This window comes from Macrotis lagotis, chromosome 8, assembly GCF_037893015.1.
Source record: "Macrotis lagotis isolate mMagLag1 chromosome 8, bilby.v1.9.chrom.fasta, whole genome shotgun sequence".
Taxonomy (NCBI): domain Eukaryota; kingdom Metazoa; phylum Chordata; class Mammalia; order Peramelemorphia; family Peramelidae; genus Macrotis; species Macrotis lagotis.
The window spans coordinates 184,518,695-184,533,067 of record NC_133665.1 but is presented as its reverse complement, the minus strand read 5'-3'; the positions used below and the strand labels follow the sequence as shown (position 1 = coordinate 184,533,067).

General features: G+C 41.5%; 1 protein-coding gene across 1 annotated transcript in view; it reads right to left on the bottom strand.

Annotated features, from left to right (window-relative positions):
* Window positions 1-14,373, bottom strand: part of ERC2 (ELKS/RAB6-interacting/CAST family member 2) — a 1,119,475-nt gene that overhangs the window by 866,830 nt on the left and 238,272 nt on the right. Inside the window, 1 exon segment of the mRNA XM_074199159.1 lies at window positions 10,767-10,841. Within this exon segment, the coding sequence (XP_074055260.1) occupies window positions 10,767-10,841 (75 nt within the window).

Here is a 14,373-nt window from a genome sequence, read left to right as displayed (position 1 = left end):
GGCTTGGAGTATGGAAGGCTTGGGCTCAGCTCTCATCTCTGGTACTAGCTGAGGGAGCCAGAGTAATACTAATAACAATAAAAGATTATACCTGCACAAATGTAAATAGTATTTTACATGCAAATTGCTGGATGTATTACACATGTATTCATACACACAAACACACACACACAGAGAATTTAATTTCATCTTCACAAAAACCCTGGTAGGTAAGCACCATTATTTTCTCCATTGAACAGATTAGGAAAATGAGAGAAGGGACTTTCTCAAGGTCACCCAGCTGGTCCAAGTCCGAGGCAGGATGTGGACTCGGATCTTCTTGTCTCCAAGGTCACAGCACAGTGTCTACACTCTGCCCCTACTGCTTGCCCAAGTCCATTGATCCCCAGGGCTATAAGCTATCCCCAAGGACCTAGCTAGAAAATCCTAGGTTTACAAGCTACAGTCATTAAGAGAGAGAGAATCCCCATGCTGAATTTCCATGATGACAAAGTGTCCAGAGCCTCAATGGCATTCCCTGAACACCTGTTATGAGACTGACTAGGGCATCCAACTAGATATGGGAAAAATTAGGGTCTGACAGGAGGCCTGGAAGAGATTTTTAAGTTATCACACAAGTCTACAAAGGAGAGCATCCCAAGGACACCTGGGAAAGTATAATACAGTGGCAGCTCCTATTGGCTAGCTGCCACAGATGAAATGAGAGGGCAGGTAATCCCAAAAGGTATGATATCTTCTTCATGATCCTGGAGGGAAGGATCCTGCCACCATCCATCTCTGAAGATAGAGAGCTAAGCAGGAATGGTCCTGGAGAGCAAGAGGGGAAGGACTGAGTCACCCAAACAGCTTCCAGATGAGAGAGTACTCATCACTTGGGTCTTACTCCCTCACACCCTCCCAAGGGATCACTTGCCATCTCCACCCCCCCCCAATCTTTGAGTCGAAGGAGCAGCTGGAATTCTACCCCCCCCCCCAGCCTGTCTCGAATAGCCAGTCAGTGGCTTTGGGGGTATGAGAAAGGGAATGTGGAAAAATGAGAATTTGAAACCAGTAATGTTTATTTTGAAGAAGACCATGACATCAGGGAAGTGAATTAAATTTGAGTGGGGGTGGGGTGGGGCGGGAGAGTTGTGCTAAGTCCCCAGCCTCATTTTCTCCTCCAGAGTCATCTGGGTCCAGTGGCCAGCTATGAATCAGGAGATGGCCCCTGGATGTGGGGCAATCAGAGTTAAGTGACTTGCCTAAGGTCACACAGCTATTAAGTGTCAGAGGCAGGAGTCAAACTCCTGTCTTCCTGATTCCAAGTCCAATACTCTATCCACTGTGCCATCTAGTATGAAAAGGTTGAATGAAGAATCCGCCTACCTGATAATTCCCCTTTTTTCTGCTACTTCCATAGCTCTCTTTTTGGATACTCCCTCCTCCCTTTTTTTTGGGCCCAAATCTGCTAGTTCATCAAAGTAGAGAACTCTCAGCAGAGAGACTAATAGAGGCACCTCCTTTGTGACTTAGTGTCTGACAGAGTTCCCCAGGACCCAGAAGGATTATTGCTTGCCCAGTCACAGCCTGGTGAATGTCCAGGGTTGAACTTGAACCCAGTCTTCTTGCCTCTGAGCCCGATCCTTTGCTTCCTACCCACACTGCCTTTGACCTCCTCTGATTCTGAGACACAGAAAAAGCATCTGAGTCCAAATGGGTCTGGTCCAAGAAAATCGACACAGTGACCTCATGAATCCGAGCAGGACCAACCAACCGGGCACCAGGAAGACAGAAGGGAAATTCAAGGACTTTCCATCTGGGGCATTATCATGATGGAAACTTAGAGAGGGAAGTTGACATTCGCCATGTGCTTAGCTCTCTGAGCCTCCTGGTTCCCCTGCCAGGCAGGAAGGAAATGACAATCCCAAAGGAAACAGCCAGCCCTGGGTCACCTGAAGCACCCGGGGAAGAGAAGCCTGCCCCCCTTCAGCATCCACCACAGGAGCCACTCTGAAGACCGAGAAAGAAAAAAATAAAAAATATTTAAAAATCCATATTTTAGCAACCACCTTCACTCAGACAAATAGTTCAGCTTGTTGCCTAGGCATCAATAAGTATCTTAGGTAATCGGTTAAGCCTGAGCTATAACTAGCTTTTGTAATCCCAGGGAAAATAGCACAAGGATGTATACAATTCACTTTTTTAATAGACAAATTCCAGTCCTAGGCTGGAAAGCCAAAGACATCACACCATGGTGGGGGCAGGCAGGAGACCCTTGGGTGCCCCCACTGCTGCTCTGGGGAGGGAGCAAGGTGTGACAGGGCTCAGTTGGAATGACTCTTGACTAGCTGACCCTTTAACTAATCATTCTTGTCAACCAGTTTCTAAGCTCCATGGTTTCTATGATGCCGAAGAACTGAAAATATGATAAATGCCCACTAAACTCTATCACCCAAAGGTGAAGCCCATCCTAGGGATGACTATCAGCTGAATGTAATGCCTCGACAATATTATCATAGAACATTGGTCAGGCAACATTTTTCAGACTGTGTCTATAGTTAGAAGACAGAACTAAAATCAGGGCTGAGAAACCAGACCAGCTGATTCTTCCCTCAAAGCCCTTCCTGTTGGACCAGACTGTCACTTCAACTGGCTGGCACATTGATTACACCCTTGGGAGACATTTATGAAGCCAGTCAAAAAACCAAACTTGTGAGTGATAACTCAAGAGATGGCCAACACAGCCAGAAGCTGACTGATAGGGCTCTGCTTTCAAAAAGGGCTGGCCCCAATGAACCAAGTCTCCTTAAAGACCAAGGTCCATTCCTGGGCTATGCCAGTTTCCACAAATTCCACAGAAAACTGAACCTCCTGTCCTTGTTCTGTGGCCTTGGGGAATGGAGGGAAAGAGATTCGCAGTCAGAATCAATAAAACAATAACCATGTGTCAGGCATCTACTATGTGTTGGTAAAAAGCAGACCTGGGTTTGCATCTTTCCTTAGCTTTGCTGTTGTTGTCGTTCAGTGATTTCAGTTCTATTTGACTATTCAGGAGCCCATTTGGGGTTTTCTTGACAAAGTTACCTTATTTTTACAGATAAAGTAACTGAGGCAAATAGGGTTAGGTGATTTGTTCAGGGACATATGGCTCAGGAAGATGAGTCTTCTTGACTCCAGGCCAGGTGTTCTATCCACCGCACCATCCAGTTGCCCAGTTGCCCAATTATAATATCAATGTCTACTGTCATTATTCTCCATGTGACCTGGAGGCAAATCAGTTCTCTCTGGGATTCAATCTTCTATAAAATGAAGGACGTGGACTTTATCGCTAAGGTCTCTCCTATACCTATATTCTGTGATCTTACAAACTCTCTTCTTTGGTGCACATTTGATGGAGGAAACTGAGGCACAAGGCATTTGAGGGATCTGCTGAGGTCAAACAGTTAAGAAGTATGCCTTTCAGATAAATATTCTTCAAACCCCAGCGCTAAGAGATGGTCAAGACCTCTCAAGTCACAGTGTCTAACCACTTCACCATTCAAAGGAGGAAACTGAGGCTAAGGGAAGTCACAACATTAAGAAGTGTCAGAGATGGGTCATTAGTCCAAGCTTGTTTCCTCAGTCAACACTTTTCATAGCTGATGTCAGAGCAAGAGAGTCTGTAAAGTTATCTAGTACAACCCCCTTGTTCTATAGAGAGGAAACTGAGGCTAGAGAAAGGCATCTGCCCCGGTTACACTCACAGGTGAGAGAAGAGTCTGCCTCCTTCCACTATACTGGGTGGGGGGTACAGATCATTTTTCAGGCTTTGCTCAGGACAAGGGGAGAGGATCTCTTTAAGAATATCCCAGGTTGAAGGGAAAGTCAAATTTACAAGCATCAGTAATCACTGGGCTACACATCAGGGATACCAAGAATGGCAAAGCCCAGCCCCTGCCCTCAAGGAGTCTATTGGGGGAGATTCCATACAGTCTTTTGGAGGAGATGCTGTACAGAGAACTCCGACTCTAAGAAGCATGAGGGAGATGATGCAGCTCAAACTAGCCATGTGGGGCTATAATTCGCACAAGCTGTTATTATCTCATCATGTCTATGGGCTAAAGAGATGGATGTGGCTCATCCCCAAGGAGACGTGGCCGGCAGAGCTGGGTGAGCCTCTTCCTGACTGTATCCCAAGAGCATGGATCAGGTTGCATTTCAGGTTCAAGTTATCATTGCTACTTCCAGGACCAGCCTAGCTTCTTGTCATTGATCTTCTGGCAAACTGGGATAGAGCATCCATCAGGTCAGGCCTAATATAAGTATGGCAGATATCTGGCATCCCTAGACTGGAAAGATCTTGGGCAATGATGCGAAGAAATGACATTTCTCTAATCCTTTAAAAAATGCCAAATGTTTTGTGTGTGGTATCCATATTGCTCCTCACGGCAATAGTTTCTATGGATTCTATTCTCCCCTTTTATAGATGTGGAGACTGAGACTCAGTTAGTAAGTAACCAAGGTAGGACTACAATTCAGGTCTTTCTCACCCAAGTTCATTAGTTCATACTCCCCATCAAGTGCAAAAATCACTGGGCAAAATGACAAAAAATGACAATGATCAGTGTGGGAAGAAGTGTGGAAGGGCAGGCAAAGAAATACATTGTTAGTAAAGCTGTGAAATGGTACAATCATGTGGAAAGCAATTTGACAATATATAAATAAAGAGACTAAAATGTCCATACTTTTGAATCATTGACTGTATTACTGGGTTCATACCCAAGAAAGTCATGAATAAGAAGAAAGTCCCCATATACTCTAAAATATTTATAGCAACAATATCGTGATTGCAAAGAATTAGAAACAAAACAAGATGTCCATGAACTGGGGAATGGCTACACACATTATGGTAGATAAAGGTAATGAAATATTACTGTGCTATAAGAAATGATGTACATGATAAATTCAAAAAAGCATAAAAAAGATCTCCATGAACTGCCATAGAGAGAAGCAAGCAGAGACAAGCAAACAATCAGCACAGTAACTATAACAATGGAAATGGAAAGAATAATGGCACACCAAAAGATCACGTTCAATCAAATGCAACCAGATGAGAAGACATACCCAACTGATGTCACACACACCACACATGGCAAAGTCTTTGGACTTCCCACATACTGATCAGTTGAGCTGGGCTTTTTTTCCCTCTAACAATTACATTTTATCATATGGAGTGGCTATTGGGGAGGGGCAGAGATACTCTAGATAATTGCAATCATGCAAAAACCAGAAAATATCAATAAAAACTTGTTTAAGAGTTGGCTAGGTGGTGCAGTGGATAGAGCACTGGTCCTGGAGTCAGGAGGACCTGAGTTGAAATCCAGCCTCAGACACTTAATCACTACCTAGCTGTGTGGCCTTGGGCAGGCCACTTAACCCCACTGCCTTGCAAAAACATTAAAAAAAAACACCTTGTTAAAAAAAAAGAATTCTAGGCCGTTGCCAAGGAAGGCAGGCAATGAAAATATGTACAGTTGCAGGCCACCCAGGGACAAGAAGTCACCGGTGTCCCTCTTTTCTGTGCTTTTAGGAGGTATAGAATAAACACAGTTGCTGGTAGACCCCTGTAACAGTCTGACTCTGGTTGACAAGAACTCTGCTGCAGAGTGAAATCTGCACTGCCTTTGTCCAAAGCTTAGGGGTAGGACCCCTCCTTCATCTTCCCCCCTACAAACCCCTCCCCTCTTCACCAGTGAGTTCAGTGGTCTAGGGAAATGGATGGGAAGGGATGGAAATTTGGCCTTGAAGTCAAAACCAAGCTTCAAATCCTTCCACATATTAGCTATAGGAACCTGAGCAAGTCCCTTATCCCCGAGGTTCTAGGTAGCTATGACTGATGTCACCATTCACCATACTAATGCAATAACATGTGTGTGTTTGGGTATTTATGTGAACTTGTGCATGTGTTCTATATGAATGTGAATGTGCACATATATGGAGAAATATATTACTGGGTTGTGAATACTCTCTACATCTCAGTCACCCTCATATTTTCCTCTGTGTGTATATGATATACATCTGCATGGAAACATGAATATCTGTTCATATGTATCTTGCATAGATGATAATAATAATAATAGCTAGAATGAAGTGCTTCATATTTATAATCTGATCTGATCTGATACAATAAACCTGGGAGGTACATGCAACTATTAGTCCTATTTTGGAACTTGCTCAAAGTCACAACACAGCTAGTGATGATATATATATATACATACATATATATATATATTTGCATATATGCTGAACAGCATGAAAATGCATGTACACATGCACACATATACACTTGCACATGTGTTTGGTGAATGCATTATTGAACAGATTCTATGCATATGTTTGATGAATTAACTGGGGTCTCAAATTGAAGACTGGCAGCCTGGTATTATGGAAAGGACACAGGATTGGAGTCTCAGGACCTGGGAAAGAATTCCACCTCAGACACTATCCGTGTGACCTTGGGTAAGTCATGTCCCTCTCCAGGTCTAAACCTTCATCTATAAAAAGAATTCGATGGATTCAATCATCTCTAAAGTTTCTACCAACTCAAAATTTTTGATCCTAGGAAAATAACTTTTCTCACCAGGGTCTGACCCACCATCAGCTCTGCATTGTCTAACACCATGAAACAAAAGCAAAGATTTGTTCATGGATGGGTCCTTTCCTTTCTGTCAGGTCATTTAGCTGCCAATTTTACAAATAAAAAGATTCTCTGTTGGCAAAAGACTGAAATTACTCCCATGAACTGTTTCATTCTAAAGTGCCTCAGTCACTCAAGAGTGGACCTCTACTTCATTAAAGATCCTGAAAAGAGCTTCAGTGTGGCCTTGCATTTCTTTGCACAACTCTCACAGGACCCCCAGAAGGGTGTCATAATCATATGTACCTAAAGCAGGACCTGGTCTACAGTAGGCATTTCATGAATGTTTGATTGATTGATATAACCTGATGCCTGCTGTTCCTGAAGCTGTAACTTTGAGTCTGATTAACTTTAAAGAGACTAGTTGAACAAGATCCTGACCATTTTGCTATTTCTTCTCTCTCAACTTGCATAAAAACCGTTATTCCTAATCCCAAATGGAACAAAGTCTAGAGATTACAATGATCAAAAAAGTAAAACCAATTGGATTATGTTTGTAGATTCCAGAAGGATTAGCTTTTTTTTCTTCTTGGCCCCTGAGAATAGAATTAGGAGCAAAAGGCAGAAGATGCAAACCAGATTAGTCTTAATGTGAAGAGGAGGGGAAGGAAGCCACCTAAAAATAAATGGAGCTATCCAAGGTAGCAAGAGTTGCCTTAGGGCAAAGAAGCAGCTTCTCCAAAACTGGACACCTTGGAGTTCAAATTGGACTCTGATATGTCAGGGTTGTCAGAGAAGGTATTTTTATTTAGTTGCTAATTAGACTAGATCATCCCAAAGGCTTCCTTCAGTTCTGAGATTCTGTGATTCCATGATGGGAAGGGAGGGCAAGAACCAGCTTTTTAAACAGACTATAATGTTCTAAAACAATTGAAAGGAAAAACTTGTTTAAAAAAAAAGGAGTTAAGGGTTGAGTCACTAAAGGAAGAAAAAGAGAAAGACAGCTACATCTACAAAAGCACACACTTTTTCTAAGACACACAAGCAGTTTTCTAGAGCAAACTCAAACATAACATACCTGCCATACCAAATCTCGATCAAAATTAAAACATGGTCTTCCCTGCAAGAAGATAAACCATAAATAACTTTATTCACTTAGATCCTTCCATCTTAACTCAAGTGACTTGAACCTCTATAAACTCTATAAGCTATAATATCTCAATAAACTATCAGGTCTACCTGGAATAATAATTTTTTTTTAGTCTTTCACTGATAAATGTCTTCTGCATGGGGATCTAGTGATTTCAAGATCTCTGGAGAGAATCTGTCCCACAAAGAATAACTCATTAAGACAAGCAAACTCACTGGACATACAAAACAGAAACTCTTTTCAGCGGTTCCAAGTAGGGCTTCAGTTGGGGCAAGTGTTCATGGAATCTCACATCTGCTATCTTTCCCTAATGGGTAACAGATGAACAAAATCAAAAAGTTTTTCAGCGACTAATTAGAGGGTCAATGTATGGATTAAGGGTTATTGTTAACCAAAGCCTCATCTTACAGAAATTAATTTCTTTTTTTTGCTTTGTTCATTTTATAAGGCTATATAACTTGGAATTTTAGCAAAAGATTGTATAATTCTGAGTACTGGTCAAAAGTTAACATGAAACTTTCATTTTTAAATATTATTCAAGAGAGTCAGATGCTCTCACCACTGCTGAAATGTCAGTTCTATTCATTCTGTACCCAGTGTGCCGTCACCTACTTGCCCAAATTGTCCCTGGCAGTTGGCTCTGGAATCTGAGCTTTCCTCAACTGTTTCACTTTCAAGTCCAAAAAGGAGCATCATTTGTTCTACAAGAAGAGATCAAAGTCTGAACTTCTGAGCAGTGGTAAAACACACAGAGAGTTGGGGTATCCTCTAACAACCTGCTTCAGAACTCATCCTAATGAGGTGAAATGGAGTGCCAAGGAATGACAGATTTCTCCATGTTTCTAGAAGTGCCATCATAAGTAACCCAATGATCTGAACATCACCAGCCATGTACACAAGTAACACTTTGGCTCCCATTATTGATAAATTTGTTAATCAGTGTTCACCCAGTAAATGGGCTTCATGTCATTCCACTGGATTACCTGGAAAGATTGACTAGGAACTAAAGTGAGACCTCAAAAGGCTATTTCAGCTCTAAATCTCCAATCTCAGTTTTCCTTAAAAAAAAAAATCAAAACCATCAGAAAAAGGAACTCTTCTGGGACAGCATTCACTTCCCAGAACCAGCCGGGGCCCTCCGCTAATGGCCTCCATTCAGGGAAGTTGGTTGTTTCAGGCTTCTGGGATTTCCTAAGTAAAGAAACTCCCATCCACTGGTGCAACTTGTCTGAACAGTCTTGAAGAATGGCTGGGACACGTCAATGACCATTCATCATCATTATTATTATTATTAATATTACTATTATCATTATTATTAATGGGTCAATGCCATTTAGTAGAAAGTATTCTCCTTGAAAGAAGAGACTCATTTTTACCTTGGTTCATTGGCTACCTAGGAGCATGTCTGACAGTGAGCAGGGACTGCAAGAATGTTTATTGATTGACTGATAGATTTATTGGAAGCTGAAAGGGACCTCACAGTTCATCCTGTCCAAACCTCTCCTTTTACAGAAAAGGTGACTGAGGACCAGAGAGGTCAGAGAATTTGCTCAAGATCACACAGGCAATAAGGGATAGAATGGGGACTAAAATGGAGGAGCTCTGACTCCAAAGTCTTATCCCTTGTCCTAAGCAGGAAATGTCACAGTCTCAACTTAAACTCAGGTCTTTCTGACTCCAGGACTGGCTCCCTAGACATCACTCAAGGCTGCCTCTCCAGACTTAACACATTATAAAAAGTTCTTATCAACATAATGGGTATTATTTTAAAGCCAATTTAACCAAGTCTACTTTAAATGGGCTAATTTGTCTCTACCCTGACTTCCAGGGTGAAGAAAGAAGCCAAAGGTCACAGGCCTTTGCAACAGCTGTAGATGGCTGGAATCACTGTCACTGGTCAGATCAAATATTACACTCATATGGATGGGTGGCAAGAGGGCATAAAGGTCAATTGTATGAAGTCCTTTATTCCTCCACAGACACTGGGGTCTCTGGGGCAATCCCAGGGTGTGTCCTAATTATTGAGGGGACTCTGTGCAGAAGTAGGGATGGTCCAGGTTTCCTAAACTTGTAGAGTTTTCCTACAAGTTGGTCCCACATCCAAAGTCCAGATAGGCCAACTGCCCAAACTGTCCAAGGGCACACATCCCCACGGATTAATGCTATTGCATTTCTTCAAAGTGACTCAACAAGTTGGGAATCGGTCAAGCCCAAACTGATAGGACATAAAATTTTGGTTGGGCTTCCTATCAAGTAAGAAGACTTCAGGTTAATAGATACTTCTTTTTAAGGCACTTGAGCTCCAATCATTTAAATCAGCTTATAAAACTCTATGGTTTCATTATTCCTAATTTTCACCAGGTGCATATTTAATCATCCTGTATATACAAACATATCTCACAGTGTCAGGAGGTTTTTAAAAATTATTCCTATGTTACCTTCACAGCTGAGTTTGGGGGAAGGGGATGTGGGAAGGGAAATTTGTAAATACTTTCTCTACTGTCATTATCTCCAACCTTGACTAAGAAATAGTGTTCAGGCTAACACACCCACACAGAGTAGGGAAAGTGTCTTTTTAATAGGAAAAAAAAAATATTTTCCTGATAATGGCATTTCACTTGATAACCCTTCTGTTAGGCACAAAGAAACCTTCCTTTGACCAACTCTAGGTCTCTCCAAAGGACTTTTATCCTTGAATTGGGGGAGAAAGGGGGAAGGAAAGTAGATGTGTTGAATTCCTTAAAATGTAATTGTTGAAAATAATTAACCGTTTCAGATGACTTCTGACATTCATCAGCTGAGCCAACTCAGGTGAGCAACACATACAAAGACAAGACCCTAATGAATCTATCCCTAAGAATCACAAACAGAAAAAGACCACATCAAATCAAATCATTAGCTTGAGACCATTTTTTTTGTTGGGGTGAAAGTAAAAAGCTGTAACTGATGATTAGGCTCATTGCATGTTTTCCCATGAATGTCACTAGCTGAGTGGCACTGCCAAGCATGCCCAGCCCCTACCTTCATTTCAATGACAGTCTGAAGAGCCTTCGTCTTTGCTGGTTCCGGCTGAAGTTGGGTCCTCCTGTGCAGCTCCTGTGGAGGAACACGATAGAAATAAGCCTGGCGGTTCATTCTCCCATCCTCCAGCAGCTCCGAGAGCGAACCCCAAAGTGCCCAAACCCCAGGCTTGCTGGCACTCAGTGAAGGCTACAGGTGCTCCTACTCCCCAGCAACCCACTCGGATCGCTCTGGCTGCTGCTGCTGCTGCCTGGAGGCTGGGTTCCAGGCAACAGAGCTGGCACATGCGCGATTTCTAAAACTTCCATCAATAATTAATATCAACTGTGACAAAGACAGCGAGGAAGACGTGTCCAAATACTCTTCAACACTGCTGCATGTGCCCAGACAGCCGGCTGCCCCCAGCCAATCACATCACCAGGAGCTCCTCATACACAGGCCCAGGAAACAAAAGGAGAAAAGGACAGGGGCGAAGGCAAACCCACACCATGCACGGCTTTAGCGACTAGGACTCCAAGCATGAAATTCAGAACATTCTCAATACAAATGTGGCACTCTTTGAAGCAGTTAATTGGTGATGCCTTGCCTTCAGCTTTCCAATTGGATCTGTGGCTGATAGAGAGAAAAAACCAAGGCATGGATAATAGTGCGAGTTGAAGTTGAAGTTAAAGTCAGCAAAAGAAGAGAAAAATAAAAAAGAGCTGGGGGGTATCGTGATGTAGTGGATGGAGGGCAGCCTCAGAAATGAGGAAAACCTGGTCAAAGTTCTGTCTCTTGATCATACCAGCTGAGAGACAAGTTTGTCACTCAGTGATCAATTCTCTAATATTCTTAAATTTCAGAGAAGGTGCTGACCTGCCCTGGGAGAGGAGTTCTTGATGAAATATATACTAATAAAACCATGGAAGGAAGGGAGGGAGGGAGGAAGGGAGGGAGGGAGGGAGGAAGGAAGGGAGGAAGGAAGGGGAAAAGGAGGAGGGGATGGGAAAAAAGGGAAGGGAAGAAGGGTTAGGAAAGAAGGGGAAGGGGAAGAGAGAAAGGAAGAGAAGTCAAAGAAGAAACCTGGAAGATTCTATTGCATTCCTTTGGCTTAAAAACAAACCTAAAATTAGCAATTTTACAATTCAAAGATTCTTTCTCCCTTCACATTTCCTTGCATTGACCCAAAGAGCAGTGTATCAATCACTATCCTGGAAAGGTATCCAGAATCCAGAAACCAGAGAAATGCAAATCAAAATAAGCCAAGACTATTGTCCCACATCCATCACGCTATCAAAATTGCTAAAAATGGGAAACTTGTTGTTGAAGGAGCTGATGTAGGATGACAACATGAAACTAGTTCAACTGATCTGAAAATTCATTTGGAATTATGTAAGAAAATTTGTAAATTCTTCATAAACTTTGATCCAGAAACATGACTATTTAATAATGTTATCCCAAGGAGGTTACAAGAAAAGACCCAGCCAATACTGACAAAAATATTTATGGAAGCATTATTTGTGATGCTCAAACAAAAGAAAACAAAAAGTTTTAAGCAAAATGTCTACCCGAATACATTGAGATATATGCTTTTATGGCATAGTTTTTTGTTCAGTATGGAATGGTGTATTTGAAGACATCAAAGAAACATGGAGGACTGATGTAGAATGAGGTAAACAGAGAAGGAAGTAAAAAGAGAATAACATACACATTGGATACAGCAATGAAAAGAAAGTTGCCAGGAGGAACATAGAAGGAAAGCCTTTACCCCACCTAAATTTAAATGAATTTTCTCAAATGAGAATTTGGGAAGAAATCTGTTGTGCCAAAAGGAAAATTAGCTTCTTTTAAAAACAAAGAGAAATTTCTTATATTTAAGCATCTTTCCTTTTCCCCCTAATCAATCCTATCAATTAATTGAGGGAAACAAAAATGGGGAAGACTCCTTGTTTAAATTTCATGTTCCTGTTTTCATTTCTGTTAATATTTTAAATCACTCATTTATAGCTGACTATGGCTCTTCCCTTGAGGAATACAAAAAAGTTCCAATATCATCTCATTCAAAGTTGGTAGGTACCAGTATTTAATTTGGCCCCTTAGAAAACTGTTCACCGACACAATATATGGTTCACAGGATCAGCGAATTTTGAGATGGAAAGGACTCTATTCAGTTTGAAGATCATACTGATGAGGACCCTAACTTTCTGATCTAAGTGTCTGCTAAAATCCTTACTAAAACCGGGAATCTTAACTATGATTTACTTACAGGCTCCATTGCCCAAGGTTTCATTGACTTCTGGGGGTCCTTTATGAGGGTCCTCTGCTTCTGTCCTGCTTAGGGCTATCTTTTTCCTTTACTTTATACATGAAGATCCTGGTCTGCTAAAATGAATTCAGCTGCTTATTATCAGGACCTGGGGTCTTCTCACACATCCAAAAGTCCTCCTTAATAAGCAAATTTTTAACTTATAAGTCCTGTCCCTTCTAACTGCCCTTTTGGTCATCCATTCCTGGTTGAATTTCTGATATCCAGAGTCACTTTAAACAGACCTAATCATTGAACTGAGATAATTTTTCCTTCTTTACTTTCTTTTGCTCTGTCCTATATAAATGAGAATGTAAGATTTTTCTTTGCTAGAGAGCCTCCCCTGTTTAGGCCACTTTCAGTGAATAAATGCTTCACTTGTTAGAAAATAGCTGACATCTCATGAGTTTTCTCTCTCAGACATCCTACCTCTGAGAAAGCTCATTTCTGATGTCCCTTCTCAATACAATAAGAACTAAAAGGGAAGGAACAATTGAGAGTAGGGAATGGAACACTAGACTTGGAATCACAAAGACTGTTCAAATCCTACCTCAAACTTTTACTAGCTATGTGGTGAGAGAAAGTCACTTAATAATTCAATCTCTGTCTCTTCAACTACAAAATGGTGATAATAATACCTTCCTGTCATTGTTATGATGAAGATCACCTGAGGTCAGCTAGGTAGCACAGTGGATAGAGCACTGGCCTTGGAATCAGGAGGACACGGGAGTTTGAATCCAGCCTCTGATACTTAATGTGACCTAAGGCAAGTCTCTTAACCCTGACTACTTCACATCCAGGGCCATCTCCAGTCATCCTGATTCATATCTGACCACTGAATCCAGATGGTTCTGGAAGAGAAAGTGAAGTTGGTGATTTTGCACAAGAATCCCTCCCTCAAATCCAATTCATGTGTTTGTCAAGGCATCACCTGGCCTGATGCTATGGTCTTAGAGAACAAAGGACAAATATCATTATAAAGATCAAATGAGAAATTGTATGTAAAGGGCTTTGAAAAAATGAAAAACACTAAATAAATGCCAATTATCTATCAAATGCCACCAGGGAAGAAGTCATTCAATAATAGTATGAGGGGAAAAAATAGATTCCCTACTAAAGCCTACCAAATTTATCTTTATCCTTGTAAAATTAATTTTCCTTTTATTCTCACTGTGACATAAGTAATAGAGATATCTACTGTCTTCTGATGGATGCATCTGGGATAGATAGGAAGTTTCTTGAGACTAGAAAGTTGTTACACCTTTCAAGGGATTCATGTGAAGACAAATGTTTCTGCCAGAAGGAACCTAGGAGGCATTACTA